This window comes from Monodon monoceros, unplaced genomic scaffold (genome assembly GCF_005190385.1).
Source record: "Monodon monoceros isolate NGI ecotype Baffin Bay Population unplaced genomic scaffold, NGI_Narwhal_1 Super_Scaffold_1, whole genome shotgun sequence".
Taxonomy (NCBI): domain Eukaryota; kingdom Metazoa; phylum Chordata; class Mammalia; order Artiodactyla; family Monodontidae; genus Monodon; species Monodon monoceros.
Genome location: NW_021703765.1, coordinates 75,625,656 through 75,649,793, shown reverse-complemented (window position 1 = coordinate 75,649,793; position 24,138 = coordinate 75,625,656). Strand labels below are relative to the sequence as shown.

Sequence of the window (24,138 nt, the reverse complement as noted above, 5' to 3'; positions counted from 1 at the left end):
GAGTCAGGGTTTCCAGAGAAAATCATGTCCTTTTCTGGAACCATTGTGGTAGTTGGAAAATGACCGTGAAAGAAGGTGTATTTCCTGGGTCATTTCTCCTGAGTGTGCCATTGGGGACAGCTTGCTCAGATTTGGGGTCAGAGAGACCTGTACCCAGCCAAGGCGCCACCTTCTCCGGCTGTCTTGTCAGACTCCAAGCCCCTGAAAATCCCCCCAGCTCAGGCACCTGCTGCTCCCCCATTCCAGCCAAAGAACCCAAGGGGCAGGACCCTGCAGCCCCAGGTGCCCCCAGACACCAGGCTGCGAGGGTAGATCCCTGGGCCTTGAGTGTCTAACTGTTGCAGTGGTCATGTCTAAGTGTGCCTGAGTCATGTGGGTGTGCAGGATAAAAATGAAGAGTCCTGGCCCTGGCCTTATGACATTCTGGTTCAGAAAATCTGGTCGGGGCCTAGGAATATGCATTTTATAAGCCATCCCAGTGGATGTTTCCTACAGGCGGTCAGGTCTGTGCAAAGAACTCAACAGATCTTCACCTTATTGAAAACCTCACACCACCCCCAGGGGCAGATGTCATTAGCCCCACTTTATGATGAGGAAAAGAAGGCCCAGAGAAGTGAAGTGACTTGCCCAAGGTCACACAGCGGCCAGATTCCAGCTCATTTGGTCTGAGTGTTAGGCTCATTCTGTCAACCTCTCCCTCTTGTACCTCAGCTGCACAGGAACCCCCAGCCTCTGGCCTGTGCTGAGTAGCTCTGACATCTCTCAGTTTCTGCCTCCTCAATTCCAAATTCCCTGGGGAAGCGAAGGCCCTCCGTGTCGAGGGTTGTCATGTTATATGTAGGTGTATGGTGTACCCATATTTCAGCCTGTCATTTTTCTTACTCCCACATAAATAATCAGGCAAGTCAAAACATCATGGTCGAGTAGGATGGCATCAGATATTAGGATCTGAGAGGCCTGAATCTTAATCCTAGCTCAGCCTGGCTGCCTGACCAGAGCTAGGCTCTTCCCACAGGGACCAACCATCCCCGTTTGTCAGTTTTCCAAGTGTGAGACTTTCAGTGCCCAAACGGGCAATGTCATGGGAAACCGGAATACGTGGTCCTCCTAGCATTTCCCCTCTCTGAGCCTCAGTTTCCCTGTAGCACAAGAGGGATGGATTGCCAGGATCTCCCTTTCAGCTCCTTCATTGCAGTACAGTGATAGGCAGGAGGTACCTGGGCAAATAGAGAGACACGTGTGCACCAGCCAAAAACACACAGTGGGGCACAGTGGGACCTGGAGGGCAGGTGGGGCAGTGGCGGGAACTGACCCCTCTCCCCCTCTGGCCGCAGAACGAGGAGGGTCACGATGAGGCCGAGGAGTCGGAGGATGACTTTGAGGAGATGAACCTGTCCCTGCTCTCGGCCCGGAGCTTCCCGCGCAAGGCCAGCCAGACCAGCATCTTCCTTCAGGAGTGGGACATCCCCTTTGAGCAGCTGGAGATCGGCGAGCTCATCGGGAAGGGCCGCTTCGGGCAGGTGTACCATGGCCGCTGGCACGGGGAGGTGGCCATCCGGCTGATCGACACTGAGAGGGATAATGAAGACCAGCTCAAGGCCTTCAAGCGGGAGGTGATGGCCTACAGGCAGACGCGGCACGAGAACGTGGTACTCTTCATGGGCGCCTGCATGAGCCCGCCCCGCCTGGCCATCATCACCAGGTCAGTCCCACCCGGGCTCCCCGCCCGTATGCTTGTTCCCAAAGCCCTGCTTCCGGCAGCGTTGAGAAATACGGGTTCTGGTGAATTCAACATTCTGGTAAATAGAGAGTCTCTGGCTTTACCAAATCACAACTTATATGGTTTGAAGATTTGAGAGTCCAGAAAATACGATTAATGCTAGAACTCTTTGGCAGAGTGGTGCCCTGGAGCGGGCACCACATGGGAAGTCAGAAAGGCTGATTCTAAACCCGCCTGTGCTCCATATTTGTGAAACAGCGTCTCTGAGACTCACTTTCTCCAAATGTAAATTGAACGGATTAGGCTAAATCAGGGATCAGCAAACTTTCTCTCTAAAGGACCCAACAGTATTTTTGGCTTTGTGGGCCATACAGTTTCTCTAGTGACTGCTCAACTCTGCTACTGTAGTGTGAAAGCAGCCTCAGACAAGATGTAAATGGATGTATGTGGCTGTGCGCCAATAAAACATCATCAACACAACCAGGCGATGGGCTGGGTTTGGCCTGCAGACCCTAGTTTGTTGACCCCTGGACTGACATTCTGATGACTTGCTCTGGCTTTCATTAAAATAGCAGAGCACTTCTGTCGAACTCTACCATGGTTGTTTTAAATATCCAGGATCCATGGTCTATAGCTGCACAAAAGGGGTAGTTAACAGAGAACTGACATTAAGAAAATGTCACATGATAGGAACTTTCTTGGACTTGCTCTCTCTAACCTGTAGGCATTGAAAAAAAAATAGCTTTGGTTTCAGTTGAACAGTTGTGGAACAATCCTTTGGTGTGTTTTTAAACTCTGGCCTTTGCTCCTCTGTTGCATTAGGACTGGCCACAGCAGCAGTGTTCTTGGTGTGTCCTGTGATGCCAAGTGTCCATTAGGAGCCTTCTCATTCTTATTCTCAACCCAAGCAATAAGATCCCAAATACACAAGCCTCACATTTGGGCAGGTGCCATAGTGGGAGCTGTGGGCTCAGGGAAGAGCTGCTGTGTCTTTGATCTGTTCCCTTGTGATCCATACAAAGCCTTTTTGAGTCCATTTGTAAGACCTGGGTGATCGGTAGAAGGTGTGTTATTGTCCGTCACCATTGATTATGCAGTTGGTGGGTTGACTGAAACCCACGTGTCAAATGGTAAGTGCTTGCAAAGGACTAGAGATCTAAGGATGGCCCTTCAACCCTCCTTAAACCAGGGTAGAAATTGACGGTTCTCAACTCTACACAGGACCAGAAGTGGCTCTCAAATAATCAGCCCAGATCATATTCAGGGGCTGAGCTGTCCTGATTAGGTGAATGTATCAGTAAGCTTTTGCTGAGTAACAAATACCCCAAAGTCACAGTTTCTTTCTAGTCTGCAAACAGTTCTGGGCTGAGCCAGGCTCAGTAGCTGGGCTCTTAGATGTGTCTGTGGTCCGCTGGCTGGTCAGACTGAGGGCTGGTCAGTCTCAGACGCATTCACTCATGTGTCTGCTGGTTGGCAGACTGTCAGCTGGGGTGCCTCAGCTCTTCTCCACACAGCCTCTCATCCCCACAACAGGCCAGCCTGGGCTCATTCCCATGGGTAGTCTCAGGGTTCCAAATGCAGCAAGACAACAAGAGGTCAAGCCCTGTTGGACAAGTGCCTTTCACATCTCTGTCTGCGTTGCATTGGCCAAATCACGTGGCCAACCTCCATCCAAGGCATGGAGAACAGAGTCTGCCTTTGGATGGGAGGATTTGCAATGCCATGTTGCAAGAACGTGGATGCAGGGAGAGAGACAGTCTGCAGCCATTCTTACCACCTACCACTGCATGTAAGACCCTTAGCTCCCTTTTCTTTCCCCTTTCTAGTATGTATCATCTATATTAGCAGGCTGTCAACGGTCCTTTACTTGAGGTGCACAAGTCTGGCTGGAAGGTGGTCTTTCCCCCACCACTGGCCTTCTGCCCACTGTTCCCACCAGTCTGTTAACCGGACTTTCTCTCTGGTCAGCCCCTCACCTTCTGACCTGCTAACCCATCTTTTCCAATCCCCCAAATTAGAAATTTGAAATCCATCATCTCTTCTCCTTTGCCTAGACCCTCTAAGGACCTCCCGGCCTCTGACTTTTTCAGGGGTATCAGTGGAACCCAGTTACCCAAGCCTCCCTCCCCTCTTTCCCAAGGGCTGGCTAATTGGAAATGGATGGATTCAGTCAGCAGCCATCCTTGAAAAAAGAGTGGTCATTATGAAAATGTGTTGCTCCCCCTGCAAGCCAGCTGCGTTGGCAGCCCCTTTTCTATTACATACAAAATTCTGAGTCCCCCTCCCCAAGCACCATAACTGCCTGCAGATTTCACAAATAGCGCAGCCTTTTCCTGGCACCATGATAAAGACTCTGCAGCTTTGGGACATATAATTGGTCTCTGAAGTGTTTTGGTATTTTGTTTGAAGAAGCCAGATGAGCCCCAAAGAAGTGACATTTATTGCATATTATTGTGTCGTTATATATTTATCTTAGAGAGCGGCTGAGTGCCCTCCTCTCTCCCGTTCAGCAACGTTGGCCACCCCGGTTTCTTATCTGAACATTCAGTTTGAAACCAAATATTTGAGTAATTTGATTAATCACTCGCATTCGTGCAGTTGGTTGGCAGAGGTTGATGGTTGGATGATAGCCAACCAACTGGAACAGTTTCTGGACCCTGGATTTATTTTACAGGGAACATCAGACCAGATAATTACCTGGCATATTCTGGATAAATGCACAATGGCATGTTCTAGCCAATTACCTAGTAATTATCGTTGAAGTTAACAAGTATTTCTAAGATTAGCTTCCTTGTAATGCGATGTGTATGGCTCTTGGGGAATGAGTAATAACCAACTAGTTACCCAATTGCTAGATCCACAAATGCAATTAACAGCAGTATTGCTAAATCGTTTCACGATTGGGTCATTATGAGATGATTGCAAAGCTATCGACAGTCGGCACAATTGCTCATTTTTTAAAAGTCCAGATGGAATTTGAATGCCAATAAAGATAGAGTTGAATGAAAGCATCTCTTATCCTTCTACCTTGCTGCAGCGTTTCTTTTTTTTTTTTTCTTTTTAACATATTTATTGGAGTATAATTGCTTTACAATGGTGTGTTAGTTTCTGCTTTACAACAAAGTGAATCGGTTATACATATACATATGTTCCCACATCTCTTCCCTCTTGCGTCTCCCTCCCTCCCACCCTCCCTGTCCCACCCCTTTACGTGGTCACAAACCACCTAGCTGATCTCCCTGTGCCATGCAGCTGCTTCCCACTAGCTATCCACTCTACATTTGGTAGTGTATATATGTCCATGCCACTCTCTCACTTCGTCACAGCTTACCCTTCCCCCTCCCCATACCCTCAAGTCCATGCTCTAGGAGGTCTGTGTCTTTATTCCCGTCCTACCCCTAGGCTCTTCATGACATTTTTTTTTTCTTAGATTCCATATATATGTGTTAGCATACGGTATTTGTTTTCCTCCTTCTGACTTACTTCACTCTGTATGACAGACTCCAGGTCCATCCACCTCACTACAAATAACTCAATTTCGTTTCTTTTTATGGCTGAGTAATATTCCATTGTATATATGTGCCACATCTTCTTTACCCATTCATCTGTTGGTGGACACTTAGGTTGCTTCCATGTCCTGGCTATTGTAAATAGAGCTGCAGTGAACATTTTGGTACATGACTCTTTTTGAATTATGGTTTTCTCAGGGTATATGCCCAGTACTGGGATTGCTGGGTCATATGGTAGTTCTATGTGTAGTTTTTAAAGGAACCTCCATACTGTCCTCCATAGTGGCTGTACCAATTCACATTCCCACCAGCAGTGCAAGAGTGTTCCCTTTTCTCCAAACCCTCTCCAGCATTTATTGTTTCTAGATTTTTTGATGATGGCCATTCTGACCAGTGTGAGATGATATCTCATTGCAGTTTTGATTTGCATTTCTCTAATGATTAATGATGTTGAGCATTCTTTCATGTGTTTGTTGGCAGTCTGTATATCTTCTTTGGAGAAATGTCTATTTAGGTCTCCTGCCCATTTTTGGATTGGGTTGTTTGTTTTTTTGTTATTGAGCTGCATGAGCTGCTTGTAAATTTTGGAGATTAATCCTTTGTCAGTTGCTTCATTTGCAAATATTTTCTCCCATTCTGAGGGTTGTCTTTTCATCTTGTTTATGGTTTCCTTTGCTGTGCATAAGCTTTGAAGTTTCATTAGGTCCCATTTGTTTATTTTTGTTTTTATTTCCATTTCACTAGGAGATGGGGCAAAGAGGATCTTCCTGTGATTTACGTCATAGAGTGTTTTGTCTATGTTTTCCTCTAAGAGTTTTATAGTGTGTGGCCTTACATTTAGGTCTTTAATCCATTTTGAGCTTATTTTTGTGTATGGTGTCAGGGAGTGTTCTAATTTCATACTTTTACATGTACCTGTCCAGTTTTCCCAGCACCACTTATTGAAGAGGCTGTCTTTTCTCCAGTGTATGTTCTTTCCTCCTTTGTCAAAGATAAGGTGACCATATGTGCATGGGTTTATCTCTGGGCTTTCTATCCTGTTCCATTGATCTATATTTCTGTGTTTGTGCCAGTACCATACTGTCTTGATTACTGTAGCTTTGTAGTATAGTCTGAAGTCCTGGAGCCTGATTCCTCCAGCTCCATTTTTTGTTCTCAAGATTGCTTTGGCTATTTGGGGTCTTTTGTGTTTCCATACAAATTGTGAAATTTTTTGTTCTAGTTCTGTGAAAAATGCCAGTGGTAGTTTGATAGGGATTGCATTGAATCTATAGATTGCTTTGGGTAGTAGAGTCATTTTCACAATGTTGAGTCTTCCAATCCAAGAACATGGTATAGCTCTCCATCTATTTGTATCATCTTTAATTTCTTTCATCAGTGTCTTATAATTTTCTGCATACAGGTCTTTTGTCTCCTTAGGTAGGTTTATTCCTAGATATTTTATTCTTTCTGTTGCAATGGTAAATGGGAGTGTTTTCTTAATTTCACTTTCAGATTTTTCATCATTAGTGTATAAGAATGCCAGAGATTTCTGTGCATTAATTTTGTATCCTGCAACTTTACCAAATTCATTGATTAGCTCTAGTAGTTTTCTGGTAGCATCTTTAGGATTCTCTATGTATAGTATCATGTCATCTGCAAACAGTGACAGCTTTACTTCTTCTTTTGCGATTTGGATTCCTTTTATTTCTTTTTCTTCTCTGATTGCTGTAGCTAGAACTTGCAAAACTATGTTCAATAATAGTGGTGAGAGTGGGCAACCTTGTCTTTTTCCTGATCTTAGTGGAAATGGTTTCAGTTTTTCACCATTGAGGACGATGTTGGCTGTGGGTTTGTCATATATGGTCTTTATTATGTTGAGGAAAGTTCCCTCTATGCCTACCTTCTACAGGGTTTTTATCATAAATGGGTGTTGAATTTTGTCGAAAGCTTTCTCTGCATCTATTGAGATGATCATATGGTTTTTCTCCTTCAATTTGTTAATAGGGTGTGTCACGTTGATTGATTTGCGTATATTGAAGAATCCTTGTATTCCTGGGATAAACCCCACTTGATCATGGTGTATGATCCTTTTAATGTGCTGTTGGATTCTGTTTGCTAGTATTTTGTTGAGGATTTTTGCATCTATGTTCATCAGTGATATTGGCCTGTAGTTTTCTTTCTTTGTGACATCTTTGTCTGGTTTTGGTATCAGGGTGATGGTGGCCTCATAGAATGAGTTTGGGAGTGTTCCTCCCTCTGCTATATTTTGGAAGAGTTTGAGAAGGATAGGTGTTAGCTCTTCTCTAAATGTTTGATAGAATTCGCCTGTGAAGCCATCTTGTCCTGGGCTTTTGTTTGTTGGAAGATTTTTAATCACATTTTCGATTTCAGTGCTTGTGATTGGTCTGTTCATATTTTCTATTTCTTACTGGTTCAGTCTCGGCAGGTTGTGCATTTCTAAGAATTTGTCCATTTCTTCCAGGTTGTCCATTTTATTGGCATACAGTTGCTTGTAGTAATCTCTCATGATCTTTTTTATTTCTGCAGTGTCAGTTGTTACTTCTACTTTTTCATTTCTAATTCTATTGATTTGAGTCTTCTCCCTTTTTTTCTTGATGATTCTGGCTAATGGTTTATAAATTTTATTTTCTCAAAGAACCAGCTTTTAGTTTTATTGATCTTTGCTGTCGTTTCCTTCATTTCTTTTTCATTTATTTCTGCTCTGATCTTTATGATTTTTCCTTCTGCTAAATTTGGGGTTTTTTTGTTCTTCTTTCTCTAACTGCTTTAGGTGCAAGGTTAGGTTGTTTATTTGAAATGTTTCCTGTTTCTTAAGGTAGGATTATATTGCTATAAACTTCCCTCTTAGAACTGCTTTTGCTGCATCCCATAGGTTTTGGGTCGTCGTTTCTCCATTGTCATTTGTTTCTAGGTATTTTTTGATTTCTTCTTTGATTTCTTCAGTGATGACTTCGTTATTAAGTAGTGTATTGTTTAGCCTCCATGTGTTTGTATTTTTTACAGAACTTTTCCTGTAATTGATATCTAGTCTCATAGCGTTGTGGTTGGAAAAGATACTTGATACGATTTCAATTTTCTTAAATTTACCAAGGCTTGATTTGTGACCCAAGATATGATCTATCCTGGAGAATGTTCCATGAGCACTTGAGAAAAATGTGTATTCTGTTGTTTTTGGATGGAATGTCCTATAAGTATCAATTAAGTCCATCTTGTTTAATATGTCATTTAAAGCTTGTGTTTCCTTATTTATTTTAATTTTGGATGATCTGTCCATTGGTGAAAGTGGGTGTTAAAGTCCCCTACTATGATTGTGTTACTGTCGATTTCCCCTTTTATGGCTGTTAGTATTTGCCTTATGTACTGAGGTGCTCCTATGTTGGGTGCATAAATATTTACAATTGTTATATCTTCTTCTTGGATCGATCCCTTGATCATTATGTAGTGTCCTTGTTGGTCTCTTCTAATAGTCTTTATCTAAAGTCTATTTTGTCTGATATGAGAATTGCTACTCCAGCTTTCTTCTGATTTCCATTTGTATGGAATATCTTTTTCCATCCCCTCACTTTCAGTCTGTATGTGTCCCTAGGTCTGAAGTGGGTCTCTTGTAGACAGCAAACATACAGGTCTTGTTTTTGTATCCATCAGCCAGTCTATGTCTTTTGGTGGGAGCATTTAATCCATTTACATTTAAGGTAATTATCGATATGTATGTTCCTATTCCCATTTACTTAATTGTTTTGGGTTTGTTATTGTAGGTCTTTTCCTTCTCTTGTGTTTCTTGCCTAGAGAAGTTCCTTTAGCATTTGTTGTAAAGCTGGTTTGGTGGTGCTGCACTCTCTCAGCTTTTGCTTGTCTGTAAAGGTTTTAATTTCTCCATCAAATCTGAATGAGATCCTTGCTAGGTAGAGTAATCTTGGTTGTAGGTTTTTCTCGGTCATCACTTTAAATATGTCCTGCCACTCCCTTCTGGCTTGCAGAGTTTCTGCTGAAAGATCAGCTGTTAACCTTATGGGGAGTCCCTTGTGTGTTATTTGTTCTTTTTCCCTTGCTGCTTTTCATATGTTTTCTTTGTATTTAATTTTTGATAGTTTGATTAATATGTGTCTTGGCATGTTTCTCCTTGGATTTATCCTGTATGGGACTCTGTGCTTCCTGGACTTGATTAACTATTTCCTTTCCCATATTAGGGAAGTTTTCAACTATAATCTCTTCAAATATTTTCTCAGTCCCTTTCTTTTTCTCTTCTTCTTCTGGGACCCCTATAATTCGAATGGTGGTGTGTTTAATGTTGTCCCAGAGGTCTCTGAGATTGTCCTCAGTTCTTTTCATTCTTTTTTCTTTATTCTGCTCTGCAGTAGTTATTTCCACTATTTTATCTTCCAGGTCACTTATCCATTCTTCTGCCTCAGTTATTCTGCTATTGATCCCTTCTAGAGTATTTTTAATGTCATTTATTGTGTTGCTCATCGTTGCTTGTTTCCTCTTTAGTTCTTCTAGGTCCTTGTTAAATGTTTCTTGCATTTTCTCTATTCTATTTCCAAGATTTTGGATTATCTTTACTATCTATCATTATTCTGAATTCTTTTTCAGGTAGACTGCCTATTTCCTCTTCATTTGTTAGGTCTGGTGGGTTTTTACCTTGCTCCTTCATCTGCTGTGTGTTTTTCTGTCTTTTCATTTTGCTTATCTTACTGTGTTTGGGGTCTCCGTTTTTCAGGCTGCAGGTTCGTAGTTCCCGTTGTTTTTGGTGTCTGTCCCCAGTGGCTAAGGTTTGTTCAGTGGGTTGTGTAGGCTTCCTGGTGGAGGGGACTAGTGCCTGTGTTCTGGTGGATGAGGCTGGATCTTGTCTTTCTGGTGGGCAGGTCCACGTCTGGTGGTGTGTTTTGGGGTGTCTGTGGACTTATTATGATTTTGGGCAGCCTCTCTGCTAATGGGTGGGGCTGTGTCCCTGTCTTGCTAGCTGTTTCGCATAGGATGTCCAGCACTGTAGCTTGCTGGTCATTGAGTGAAGCTGGGTGCTGGTGTTGAGATGGAGATCTCTGGGAGATTTTCACCGTTTGATATTACGTGGAGCTGGGAGGTCTCTTATGGACCAGTGTCCTGAAGTTGGCTCTCCCACCTCAGAGGCACAGCACTGACTCCTGGCTGCAGCACCAAGAGCCTTTCTTCCACACGGCAAATTTCAGGCACCCTTCTTCAGTATGTTTTATAGGCATGTTCAGGAAACACAGCAGTGACTAACACAGATAAGTATAGCCTCTCTCGAGCTTTCGCGCCACCCTAGTCTCGGAGTTCCCGCCCCTGCTCCTCAGGCCGCGTCCCCGTGCGAGGCGGGGCTGCGTGGTGATGCCGCTGCAGCGTTTCTTAGACCACAGTTTCCCCATCTGTAAAATGAGCAGGTAAAAGCAGATGTTTGTTGCAGGGTCCTTCTTTGGCTCTCTGAGACTGGGCTGTTTCAGAAGCAGACTGGAACTGCTCTGGAGCTGCACTTCCCAAAATATGGTCCACCAGGACTTGCTGCATCAGAGCCAACAAAGGGAGGTGGGTCGCTAAAATGCAGGCTCCTGGGTGCCACCTCTATTAGTTTCCTAGGGCTGTCATGACAAATTGCCACAAACTTGATGGCTTAAAACGCCACACATTCATTCTCTTACAGGTCTGCAGGTCTGAAGCCTGGAGTGGGTCTCGCTAGGCTAATATCAAGGCAAGCTTGCTTTCTTTTCTGGAGGCTACAGAGGAGAATCTGTGTCCTTGCCTTTCCCAGCCTTTGGAGCTGCCTTCCTTGCATTTCTTGGCTTGTGGCCCCTTCCTCCATCTTCAAAGCCAGCAGCATGGCGTCTTCCGGCATCACGGATCACATCTCCCTCTTATAAGGACTCTTGTGATTACGTGTAGGATCCACCCAGATAATCCAAGATAATCTCCCATTTCAAGATGCTTGACTTAATCACACATGTCAAGTCCCTTTTGCCATATAAAGTAACTGTCACAGTTTCTAGCGATTAGTAGCTGGATATCGTTGGCAGCCATTTTTCAGTCTGCCACATACCCTCAGTCTGGTGCATCCAGTCTATTTGTAGGTGAAACCTTTTCAACCAAGCTCCCCAGCCCATTCTAATTTGACTAATATTTGGGAACCCTGCCTTAGAGAGTGTCGCCAGGAAGTACTGTTATGTGCCCAGCATTGGTGTCAGATGTGTCCAGCTAGTGCAAAGGGAAATGGAAGTGGGGAAATTTTCCAAGGAAAATAGACCAGACAGAATTACATAGTATTGGGATCTCGGTGGGAGGTAATTCGTTATTTATCTGGTGACAGGGGTAGGAGTCAACCTACCTTAGCTTGGGGCCATGGAGACAAAGAGAAAGCAATTCCCTGAAATTGACGTCTCCGAGAGGGCTTCACTGGGGGATACTGATCCCACTGAACCCATCCCAGCTGTGTTACAGATGTGGAAACTGAGACCAGGAGAGGAAAAGTGGAGCCAGGACAGGAGCACAGGTCTCCATTGTCAATACACCGCATCCTCTGACAGCTTGAAAACCCCATCCTTCTCCAATGCTTGTCCATCCATCCATCAGATATTTAGCAAACACTTATTAAGCACCAGGCATTTTGCTGAATGTTAGGGGACGATGGTGAGCAAGACAGACATGGACCCGGTTCACAGAGTGCTGTCGTTTTTAGTAGGAGAGACAGACTAGTACTAAAGTGGTAATGAGATAATTCAAGTAGGTCCCAGTCTGTTGAGGGAAACAAACTGGGAAGATGTGCTACAGAGGGACTTGGGTGTCGGGGTTATTTTGGGGGTGTGTGTGGGGGTGGTCCAGGAAGCCTCTCTGAAGAAGTGGTATTTGGACAGGGACCTGGATGCTAGGAGCCAGCTGTGCAGACTCAGGGGCAGGGCATACCCAGCAGAAGGAACAGCAAATGCAAAGGTCCTGGGGTAGGAATAAGCAGGGAGTGTTTGAGGACCAGAAGGAAGACTGTGGTGGCAAAGCATGGTGGCTGAGGGCAAGAGGGTAGAAGATGAGGGTAAAGAAGTTGGCAGGAGCCAGACTGTGGAGGGGAGGGGGCTCTCAAGCCTGGTTGGGGAGCCGGGGGGCTTTTAAAACAATACCAACACCTACCCCAGTCTCTCAACCTTGACACTGTGACATTTGGGGCTGGATGATTCATTTATGGGGTCTGTCCCGTGCGTTCTAGGATGTTTAGCAGCATCCCTGCCTCCTTCCCACTAAATGCCGGTAGTACCAAGTCCCTAGTTGTGATAACCCAGATGTCTTCAAACATTGCCAACGTCCTCTGGGGCAAAGTCGCCCCAGTGAGAACTATTGCCCTGGGGTCTCTAATTTAATTAGCCTGGATGGGGCTGGGACCTCAGTTAAAAACCTCCCCAGGTGACTCTATCGGCAGTCAGGAGATGCTCTGAGACCCTCTGTCGTAGGACCTAAAATCTTGGTCTGGATTTTATGCTCCATGCAGCAAGCAGGGACAACATCTGGTGTCTTTGAGGGCAAAAACTGGGAAACTTCCACAATGAAGGGTGACAGCCCAAGGGAAGTATTTTGGCAGCTGCAGAGGCAACAACAGTTCAAGGAAATGTCAGTTTATCTACCCTAACTTCCCAACATGATCAGAGAGCTGATGGCTTCAGCTGCCGCCAGCATCCTCTCCTCCAGCCCATCCCACTGCCCTTGGCCAGCCCAGGAAAGGCTGTGTTATGAAGACCGCCCTATCGTGGTTGCTGTTTTAACAGCGGACGAGGGTCTGCACCAGTGTAGGGGAAGCCGAGGGAGGGAGAAACTGCCTCATTCTGCCCAGAAAGGTTTATCACAATGTCTCGTTGTCCTCCTTAGCTTCTGCACCAGCCCTCCCTCAGGACAGGAGGACATGGAGAGCTGTGGGCCAGGCAGAGACTGTGGTTCTGTCACCTGCTTCCTTTTCTTGCAACTGAAGGAGGCACAACTGATCTTCATTGTTGAAACCATTTCACTGATTGAGGGGCATTTATTTAATGTTAATAAATGCAGAACCCCCAAAATAAACCCCCAAAAGCAACAGATTCCACCAGCCTTCAGCAAGGCACAGTGATGGTCTCCCGGTTATCACTGTGCCCATTTTACAGGTGGGAAGACTGAGGTCTGAGGTTGGCAAGGTCAAGGGAGCCCTTGCCCAGGTCATAGAACAAATAATTGGCAGAACTTGGAGTTGAGCAAATGTACATCTGAATATTAGTCTAGCTTGTTCCTTCTTTGCCACCGGTGAGGGGGATGGGCTCAGCTCATAAGCAATAACCGGTCGGGGGAGTTTGCCACCTTTGATCATATCCAAATCAGCTGGTGAACTTGGTAACAATACAAGGCCATGCCCCGTCTCACTCCAACGAGCCAAGGCCTCTGACTTTTTTATTAAGTTCCAGAGGATTGGGTACACCACAGTTTGAGAACCACTTTCTTATTAAACTGAGTTTCATTTTTTTGGAGCTTTGATTTTCTGTTTATGTACTTCTGAAATGCCCTGTAAGTTCCCATGGGGCCAACACACACACCTCTTCCGTATACACCCTAAATGACACCCCAGCTCTCTCCTTTCTCTCTCCCATTCTTGTCCTCTCTCCCACACCCCTTCTCTCATTCCTACAAACGCATGCTGTGTTATTCTCTTTCCCTGTAAAAGACTCATTTCATTAATATTAGCAACTCACAAAGGTCAGATAGCCCAGAAGTCCCCACCCCCAAATAATTTTCTAGAATTCCCCAAATTGTTTAAATCTGTGCTTCATATTGTGGCCCCCCCCCCTTGACCAGCATCACCTGGGAACTTGTTAGAAATGCAAATTCTTATCCCCTCCCTGCCAATCAGAGGCTTGGGGGTGGGCCCAAGCCCCTCCAGGAGATTCTGATGCATGCTGGAGCTCAGACCCCTGCTTTAAAGAAACCTGTTCCTGCTTCCTGTGCTGGGCGAGCGGATTTTTCTACTGCCTAGAGTTTCCCGCATACTTCAAAACCTCCTTGCCCCCTCACCCAGCGATTCTGCCAGGAGGCACTGAGAGGTGAGCAGCTGAGTCCAAGGTGAGTGAGGGCCTAGAATGTCCCAGTGTGAGAACCAGCAGGGGCCTTAGAGCCGTCTCTTAGCTTCAGTTCACTAATGTACCTTCCACGGTCATTTACTGGACCTGTCTGAGAGCCAGGCTGGGGGCTGGATGCTCAGAACATAGTTCCTACATTTTACACAAGGACTTCATGTGCCAGTAGAAGAGACAGATAATAACAAGTTAAACAGATAATTAAGATAATTAAAGCATTTTGTTAAGTGCTATGAAGGCCAGAAACAGTGGGAGGGCTGGGGTCAGAGCCACAGGTTTGCGACTTTGAAGAGGCGCTCGGAAGAGCTGTCCAGGGTGGGGGGGTGACATTTGAGCTGAGACCTAAGGATGAGGAGGAGATGGCTGTGCAGAGAGGCAGAGAAAGCAGTCTGAGCAGCAGTACAGCAGGTGCAAAGCCCCTGTGGTTGTTACAGAACCAAATTTGGGTTTGCTCACCTACGCACAGTAAAGCCAACCTACTGACGCCGGGTTGTGGTGAAGGAAGGTGCAGCATTTACTGCAGGGTGTCCAGCAAGGAGTACAGGCTGAACTCTCTAATGGCCCTCAGGGAAGTGTTTTTAAAGACAGAGGGAGGGAGGAGGGTGTGGGGTATGTGATCAGCTCGTGGACGTTCTTCTGATTGGTTGGTGGTGGAGTAATCGGGAGTCAACATCATCAATCTTCTGGTTCCAACCGGTGTGGTCTGGGGTCTACATGCTTGTGGGCAGCATTTAGTTAACTTCTTCCACCTGGGGGGGGATTCAGTAGCTGCCAAACAGCTCAGAGGATGTGGCTCAGAATATTATCTACAACACTTGAAGAGGAACTAAAGGTCCTTGACTTTGCTTAATGGCTAAACTATTATTGTTTTGTCTTGCTTGACTGTTTTCCTTTGTTTCTGCATTTTCTCACTTTTCTAATTAAATTTGTTCTTTGAAACCCAGGGAAGGCCTGGGAGGCTAAAATTTTTCTATAAACTAGAGGCAGGGGGAGGACATGGCGGGGGTGTCTATCCCGGGAAGGCCCCATAGGGTTCTGCTCGGTTACAATCCCCCCTTTTCTTCGATACTTCTCAATCTTCAGGGGGAACAGGGGCGGGACGAGAAAAGGAATAAAGTTTTGGGTACAGAGATGACTCATAAACTCGGCAGCGGAAGCCGGTTTTAGGTGGACTGGGTTTCATGGTGGGAATGAGATGGGCACGTCTGAGGACCACAAGGAAACAAGTGCGAGTGATGGCAGGGTGCGGGGAGGGAAGGAGCTGCGGGGCCTCAGAAGTGCAGCTAAAGCCTTGCCGTTTATCCTAATGCCGGGGAAGCTAGTGAAAGATTTTAAACAGGAGCTGCTCCCACCACTCTGGAAGTTTCCTGGTGGCCTGGCTGCTGCCTCCTTTGACACTCAGCTGCTTGTATCAAATGTGTCGAAACCCATTTGGTCGAGAGCCATGAGGCCGTCGACCAAGCCCAGCTTTGAAGGACACAGGCCGAGGTGTCCCGGCCGTCAGCGTGATGTTTCTACCGCGTGGAGCTTCAGGAAAGATACTGAATGATTCCTCTGCATTTGGGGACACAGTGAACTTCATCAAGATGCTTTTGCAGGGACAGGAGTAGGAGGAAGTGTTACATAAACGTCTGGTCTCGATGGAGGGGTTTGGGCTGTGCACCCCAGGAAAGAGAAGGAAGGAAGGACAGCGTTTCCCCCCTGCTGATGGGAAGATTTTATTTCTCACTTAGTGCATGTCATCAGTCCCCTTGCTGGGTGCCCAGAATCCACGCGCAATTCTGCAGTCATGTCATCTTGACTGTATTGCCCACATGCACACGTCCCCATCTCCCAGGGGTGAGGTAGTACTGAAATCCCACAGGGCCTCATTTGCACAGAATTTTAAATCCAGTAAGTATCGGGAGCTATGTAATAGGTTATTTATTTCCAACTCCAAATCAGTTCCTGTTTTTCATGTTTTCAAATATAATAGTGCCAAGCTGCTATGTTTGACAAATGGAGGACGCTCCCTTCTGCTAAGATGGTAACTCAGTGCCTGAATGAGATCTCGACTTACGTTTTCTGTAACTCTGTACTTGTGGGCTTTCTGATTTTTTTTTCTTCAGGCCAGTTTGACTGTCCTAAATATATCATACAAGAGTTGGGAGGCCTGAGCACATGAAGATGCCTCCCCCCGCCCCCGTCATCTAGTGGAATTGGCTTCCTTTTATGTTCAAAAAGCTGAATTGCTTTCCCTTTTTATAAAGCACAGCTGAAAAGGTTTTTTTTGTCTGTGGCTGTCTTCAATTGTGCTGGAATTTAAAACGCCCCGGCACTTTTGTGAAGGAAGCCTATAAATGTACTAAATCATTATTATTGTTATTAGCATCATTTCATGTATATTGTACATGCCTGTTGGTAAATGATCATGTGACCAGCAGAGGACTTGCATGGGTGAAGATTATGCCACTGGCCACCGCTTTCCTCGAATCTCAAAGATTCTACACTGGCATGTGTGACATCTGTCATCCCTTGACTTTTGCATCTTATTACACAAGTGATAACCCGTTTGTTGTTGAAAATACAGATCAGCAAAAAGAAGAAAGTGAAATTCACCCAGAATGTCTCCAGCCAGAGAGAATCACATTAACATTTTGCTCTGTATCTTTCCAGGCAGTTTTCTGAGTGTATATGCCAACTCACAGTCTGTATTTGTCAGGGTAATAGTAGCTGCTGTAACAAATAAGCCTTGAAACATTAAGTGGCTTAACACAAGAGAAATGTATTTCTTGCTCATGTAATAGTTCAAGGTGGGTGTTTCTGGATGGCACGTGGCTGTTCTCCGTGTGTAGAGGGATTCACACCCAATCCCATCTTTTGGAGTTGTCCCCAGGGCTCAGAATCCTCTGCTTCTAGTTGGGCAAAGAGGAAGAACATGAAGGGTCATATGGGAGGTTTCCATGAGCCAAGCTGAGAAGTGGTGCACATCATTCCACTCGTGTGCCATAGGCTGTCCCAGCCCCTTGGCCACACCTCACTGCAAGGGAGGCTGAGAAATGACTCACTGTATCCCTGGGAAGAAAATGACGTGGCTTTTGATGAAGAGCCAGCAGCTCTGTGACAAACACACATTTATGGGTAGATCTCCTTCTCCCATTGAAGGTAGACTCCTCCACCAACCCTGTTCGTGGCCGGCTATTTTCACTAAATAACTTCTGCATGGATAATACCTGTTTGGGTTTGAGTCTGTTATTGCCAATGCCGTTACTCCTGTTTGCCTCAGTTTTCTCATCTGTAAAATGGGGATAACAATGATCTCTTTTGCAAGGTAGGGATAAGAATTGGAGATCTTGTATGAAAAGGCTGCAGCTTAATGCCTCCTGTAACTGGAGGTGCTCGATACCTTGTATCTTCCGGTGACTGTGGTAATAATGATGACATTCTAACAGTGACGATGCCAGCAATAATGAAAATGATAGCAGCAATTAGGAGAAGTAGTATATTTTCAGGTGCCAAAGCCTTGGTGCTACAAAGACAAGATGTTTTATGTTTATTATAATATCAGATGATATGAATTAATTGCTGTGGTTTGACCTCTTTGGTTTGTGACCTAGCTCTGCTCCAGGCTTGTGCCTTGGCCACGTGGCTTAACCTCTGTAAGCTTTGAGCTGCCCAGGAGATATCAAGTCGGGGCTGAATATACTGGTCTAAAGCTCAGATGAAAGGTCGGGGCTGGAAATAAACGCATGTGAGTCATCTGCGTGGAAGTGGTGATTGAAGCTCTGGGCTTCAGTGGACGCTGAGGTCATCCTCCTCTCTCCCCTAGATGACCCTGGAGGGTCATCCAAGGGCAGAGCCTGGAGCATCTCCAGCACTGGGTGGCCTGATCAGGAAGGGCCACCCTGCACAAGAGACTGAGAAGAAGCAGGCAGGGCAGTAGAAGCAACCAGAAGCACCTGGAGTCAGGAAGCCAATCCAAAGAGGCTCCCGCCACCCAGCTTCCCTGCCCCCGGTCCCTCCTAATGACATCACTGTGTTTTATTTTCCATAGGGCACTTCTCACCACAAGATAATATTTTGTTCCTCAGTTTGTTTGCTGCTTGCCTCCTTTCCCTACATCCCCACCTTAGAACATAAGCCCCAGGAACGCAGGACCTCAGCTGTTTGACACACCTCTGTGTCCCCAGCCCCTAAAATATTAGGCCCTCCTTAAATACGTTTTGAATGAATGGATAACAGATTCCAAAACTACATTCGCACGCGTTATCACAGCCTGCTTCTCTAGGCAAGTATGGTAGCAAACAATGAATGGTACCATTTACTTAGAATCACTGAGGAATGAGTGGGACATGAGTAAAATATAGTACAAACCAGTCATGGGGCGGCTATAGGATGTGGGAGAGTTAGTGGTGATGGCAAGAAACAAGATGCCAATAAGGTGATGTAGATGATAAAAATACAATAAAGGCTGAATGGTTTGGGGGTATTTGCTTCCAACACTCATCACATATAATGTCCTGGCACTGATGTTGGGAATGGAAAGAGGTGGGCATGGCCTCTACAGCCGTGCCACTTACAGGCAGACAAGTAACTGGGTGATTCTCAAAGGGTCCTAATGACTGCTGTAGGATCATAGGGGGCTGGCTGTGGGGCCCCAGAGTGGCCCCCTTATCCAACCAATTGGCCAGATGGACAAGAAGGTATTGGCATTCCCAGTAGAGGGGCCGGCACGTGCAAAGGGCTGGAGGTTAGGGGACAGCAAGGCCAGGGGGATGGGGGCACGATGGGACGCAAGAGGCAGGAACTGGCATGTAGGATCCGTATGGGGAATAACAAGAGACAGGAAGCTGGAGATGGTCTTATAGGACCTCGAGAGCCAAGCTAAGGACTCGGAACTCTTCTCCTAAAGGCAGGCGGAAGCCACCCAGAGTTGTAACCAGAGGAGTGACAATGTCCGGTTTGCAATTTAGAAAGACCGCTTCGGGGCGATCCCTTTTCTTAGGAGAGCTTGTCTCAGGATTGCTGACGTGCTTCCCCGATTTAAGAAGGGTGTGGACAGTCGGTGTTGATCCTTATCTGACGTCAGTGGGAACCAGCGCTGGTTTTAATGCCCTAGGTCCTAAAAGATACTCGGCTCGACTCCCTAAGGGGAAAGCACCTGTGCGCTGGCAGCCCTCTGGAAATGAAGGCATCTTCAACAGCTTTATTTACCCCAGTTAAATATAGCTGCAGTCCCATGTTTTGAAGGCAAATGTGGGCAACAGCAGCTCCTTAACATGTGTTCCCGAAACCAGAGGGACGGTTTCTTCTGCACTTCTGCACTTCTTAAACAAAGATTCAGGAGTACAGGGGCAGCTTCACGGAGGGAGCTGAAATGGTAATTAAAAGCTGGTTGCCTGCAATCTGATCGACCTGTGTGCGCATTCTGGTTTTTCTGTCTTCTAGATCATTTTAACAACCCTCTAAAGTAGGCACCATGCAACTCTGCCGTTTACAGACAAGGAAACAGGGAGAGGAAGCACGGTGCCCAAGGTTATAAAGCTAGGAAGAGGCAGGATTTAAACCCAAGACTGTGTGTTTCAGACCAAAGTCCGGATTAAACCGTCTTCTTGTCCTCTTTCCCTTAGACATACCTAAGTCTGTCTCCCTCATCCATGCCTCGTGGGCCTCCACTGCTGCGTCCTCTCCCCCGTGGAGGGCAACAGTTGCCCCACGTCCTAGTCAGATTCATTGTCCAAGCCACCAAACTTGCCAGCCTTGTGACTTGTTGAGTTGGCCCTGGTATTTGTCCCTTTCCCTCCCTCCCTGTGTGGCAGACTCCAAGGTGGCCAGAACGGGCAGAGAGTGAGAGATGTCAGATCAGTGGGTTTTCACCACTCTGGGAACTCGCCGGCCCTGGGGTAGGGTTTGATGGTTACCTGGCTAGAGTTGTTTGGGCACTGCTCAACTTCTGCTTTGTCCCTGCCTGATTGTGTTTAAGATAATTAAGCCCATAAATCAAATAATAAATAGATATTGACTCTTTGTCATGGAGTATATCAGAATTGATTGACCACTGGGAGTACCGCTTTCCTCAGTCGATGGGGAGGTGGGGGGATAAATAAATCTTGATAATGACTGGCAAGAGGAAGATGGATAGGTATATTAATATATGCACTGGGAGCATATATCTTCAAATGTGAAATAAGAGTTTGTTTTGGCAGAAGGGGAGAACAGGAGAAGCAGACAGAGACTGACCATATCCCTAGACCCAAGCAGGGTACCAGGCACTCGCTGATTTTTTTGGTGAACTGCAGAAATCCAAGGAGAGATTTGCCTTAAAGAGAAACTATATTTAGTGTTTACTATTTGTAGTCTCTGGATGTCCAAGCACCCAGAGAGCCCTTCTGCCCAAGGGCTGCGTTGTTCTGTTCGTGTTTGGCCTTCCAGTGTCAACTGGAAGTAAAGAGGAGGGAAGGACTAGAAATGGTGGTGCGGTGGGGAGGGCAGGAGAGGGGATACTGGGCTGCATAGTTGCTGACAACACACACTGAGAAAGAGATTGCAGAACCACATCAGGTTCGCGGAGCAAAATCAAGAGTTGGGTTGCGTTTGAGGGGCCACTGAATCTTTCAAGAGGCGATGTTAAGTAGGCTTTTAGATAAATCGTTGTTCAGAGATGAGTTCTAGCCTAGAGATATAAAACTGGGAGCCATCTGTGCTGTGAGACAGTAAGAGCCGTGGGCCTGGGGAGCTGGCCCGAGGCAGTGCTCATCAAACTTGACTGCATATTAGAATCCCCTGGAGGGCTCATGCAGACACAGATTGTTGGGCTCTACCCTCAGCTTCGGATCCAGTAGCTCTTGGATGGGGCCCTAAGAAATTGCATTTTTAACATGTTCCCAGGTGACGCCAATGCTGCAGGTGTGGGAACCTCACTTTGAGAACCAGCGGACCTGGGGGAAAAAACCAAAGTGAGAACAGAGGGTTCCTGCAAAGACTGCTAAGTAGGGGCCAGAGAGAGAAAAACCAGGAGAGTGTGTTATCATGGAAACCTGGGGCAGATGGTGTTTTAACAAGAGGTCCTTTCAGCGGGTGTTGAAAGGACAGACAAGATGCAGCTGGAGACGTGGCCCTCAGAATTCTTGCAGCCTTAAGAGTTTGTTGGCTTGTGGATTTATACCTACTTGCAGACTTCCCTATTCACCTGCTCAGTGACCTGTGACACCCCCAGCTGTGATCCTATGTGTCTGTCATGTGCCTTCCAGGTTAGGACTAGGATTCAGGTCGGAATGGAGCTCTTCACCTTCCAAACCAGAAGGATGATGGGACTGTTTCAGTGATGCTGGTGACAGAGATAGGAGGGGTCTGAGGCACAGCTGGAAGATCCATTCCCAGGAACAGCCCAGCAGGAAAGAGCTGAAATTCATCAGAATGGCTGTGTGGAGTCGCTGAGGCCGGAAATGAATCTACTTGGGGGAGACGTTCTCTCTGGGCGCTGCACTGCATTGTTTTCAAAACGTATCAGTGATGCTCAGCCACCACCATCCTTTTAAAAATAAGGGAAATTGGTTGCTTGGTTGAATCATTGTTGTGGAAAGGCACTGTGAATATTTATTAAGGGGAACATTTATTGAACATCTACTACACGCTGGGTACTGTGCCAAGAACTTTACAGACATTGCTTCGTGTAATTGTTGTCCCCGTTTTACAGATGAGGGACTTGGATGAAGTGGGACTGGGACTTGGATGAAGTGGCTTGTGTGAGGCTGAGTCAGGGTCTAACTTGACCTTTCTGAGCCCAGAGTCTTAGCCTTAACTCCACCAGGCTGTTCTGTCCTGTGTCATCTTAGACTGAATTAGTTCTTTGTTTGAATATTTTTTTAATTACTTATTTTTTCTTCCAGTTTTATTGAGATATAATTGACATGCAGCACTGTATAAGTTTAAAGTGTACTGCATGATGATTTGACTTATATCATGAGATGAGTACTGCAAGTTTAGTGACCATCCATCATCTCATATAGATACAAAATTAAGGAAATAGAAAAAAATATATTTTCCTTGTGATGAGAACTCTTAGGATTTTCTCTCTTAACAACTTTCATATGTAACCTACAGCAGTGTTCTTTTTGGCTGTTCTCCAAGGCCCTCCAGCTCAGTGTCATAGTCTGGCCACTTCTCTCACCCTTGGGAACGGAGTCAAATTTATGGGAATTTCTCCCCGTGTAGAAATTTTAAACTGAAAAGGAAAGTTCTTGCATGTCAGAGTCAAGCTTCTGTGGATCTTCGAGTGCCTGGCCTTCTAGATCATCAGAAAATACCAAGTTGATGGTCACCAAAGGAGCCTGTGGGGAAATGTTTAGTTTACCAGTTGTCCAGACCTGAGTGATTAGATTTTGGTGCAGATTTAGCAGCACAGGTTTTTCTTTTGTATTTGTAATGATTTAGCCTTTCTGAGCCTCAAGTTTCTGCATCTGTACGATGGAGATGATAATAGTCTCCACCTCATGGGTTTATTGTGAGGACTAAGTGAGCTCATACACGTAAGACACTGAGAGCAGAACCTGGCACACACTGAGTGCTACGTAAGTGTTAGCATTTGTTGTTATTGTTGCAGTTTTTATTACTACTAGCCCTACACCATGGGTACCCAATGGAGGTGAACAGAAATACAACCCATGTCCTGTGCTGCAATAGAAAGAGCCTCAGATCTGAAGTTAGGAGTTCTGGGTGAATGTTCTAACCTGACTACTCGCTGACTGTGTGACCTTGGACAAATCATGTCACCTCTCTGAGCCTCACTGGTCTCACCTGTAAATCGGGGATAACATATTTCCCTGGGTGGCTAGGAGGAGCATATGAAATGCCAGAACTGAAAACTCTCCATAAAGTGACCAGGACTAGAGAATTGTGGGATAATTTAAAATCACATAATAAGAACAATAATAATAGTTTATGAAGCGCTGAGTGTATGTCTGGCAGAGTTCTAAGCACTTTGACTTTTCCCAGCTACCACATAAGGTTGATACTTTTGTAAGGGTGGAGCTGGGACTTGAACTTAGTTCTGCTACTGTCAAAGCAAGCATACACAAGTACTTTCTTGGCAAAGAGGACTTTCTAGTTGAATTAGCAGGCAGCAGTGACCCGAGTTTAAAGTTGGGATGGCAACTGAGGGGACCTGCAATCAGTACCCCCTTCTCGGGGCTTATGCCCTCTGGTCTCTGGGGAAGTGACCATCCTCAGGCTGTGACTGACGAACGAGAAGCAGAACTCCCCTCTCCTGAGCCCCCTTGTCACCTTCTCTCTTTGGTGAAAACAGAGTCTTGGGGCTGAGAAGCTGCTCTTGCCTTTAATCAAAAGGTTTGTCTCTGAGTCCTCTTCAAAAGAGGATTCCGTTTCTTCCAGGTGTTCAAAAGACCCAGAGGAGCACCAAGCAGGGAACAGATCAAGTACTTTCAAAGGCAGGGAAGGAGTCGCAACAGTCTTGAGCATTTTCCCAGCTGAGGCCAGTCCCTCCAACGCAGTTATTAGCACAGCCCGTTGGGATTTGAGGGACATATCAAGGATTCTCAGCGGACTTGTTTGGAAGCGTTTGTAGACCATTGAGAACTGTGGTAGCATCTCAGTCACTGGAATCTGATCTCTCTCTGAGCAACAAGAGCTGCCTGTGACAGTTTCTCAAAATTGGAGATGCCGCACTGCAGCCCAGTGGATTATTATTCTGTCTTGTTAATAAACCACTCTTTCTCTGGCTCAGCTGGCCTTGCGGCCCTTCCTTCTGCAGGACCTCTGGCCCCTCTGGCCTCACTGCTCTCCTTCTTCCTCTCCTGCTTTCAGCCTTGATGCTGGCACACCC

The 24,138-nt window shown here is 45.9% G+C and overlaps 1 protein-coding gene across 3 annotated transcripts in view; it reads left to right on the top strand.

The window, feature by feature from the left end:
- Nucleotides 1–24,138, top strand: part of KSR2 (kinase suppressor of ras 2) — a 400,523-nt gene that overhangs the window by 334,984 nt on the left and 41,401 nt on the right. For all 3 annotated transcript variants that reach the window (XM_029234471.1, XM_029234459.1, XM_029234465.1), the window contains exon 14: nucleotides 1,335–1,702. In XM_029234471.1, the coding sequence (XP_029090304.1) occupies nucleotides 1,335–1,702 (368 nt within the window). The remainder of the gene's footprint in view (nucleotides 1–1,334; nucleotides 1,703–24,138) is intronic.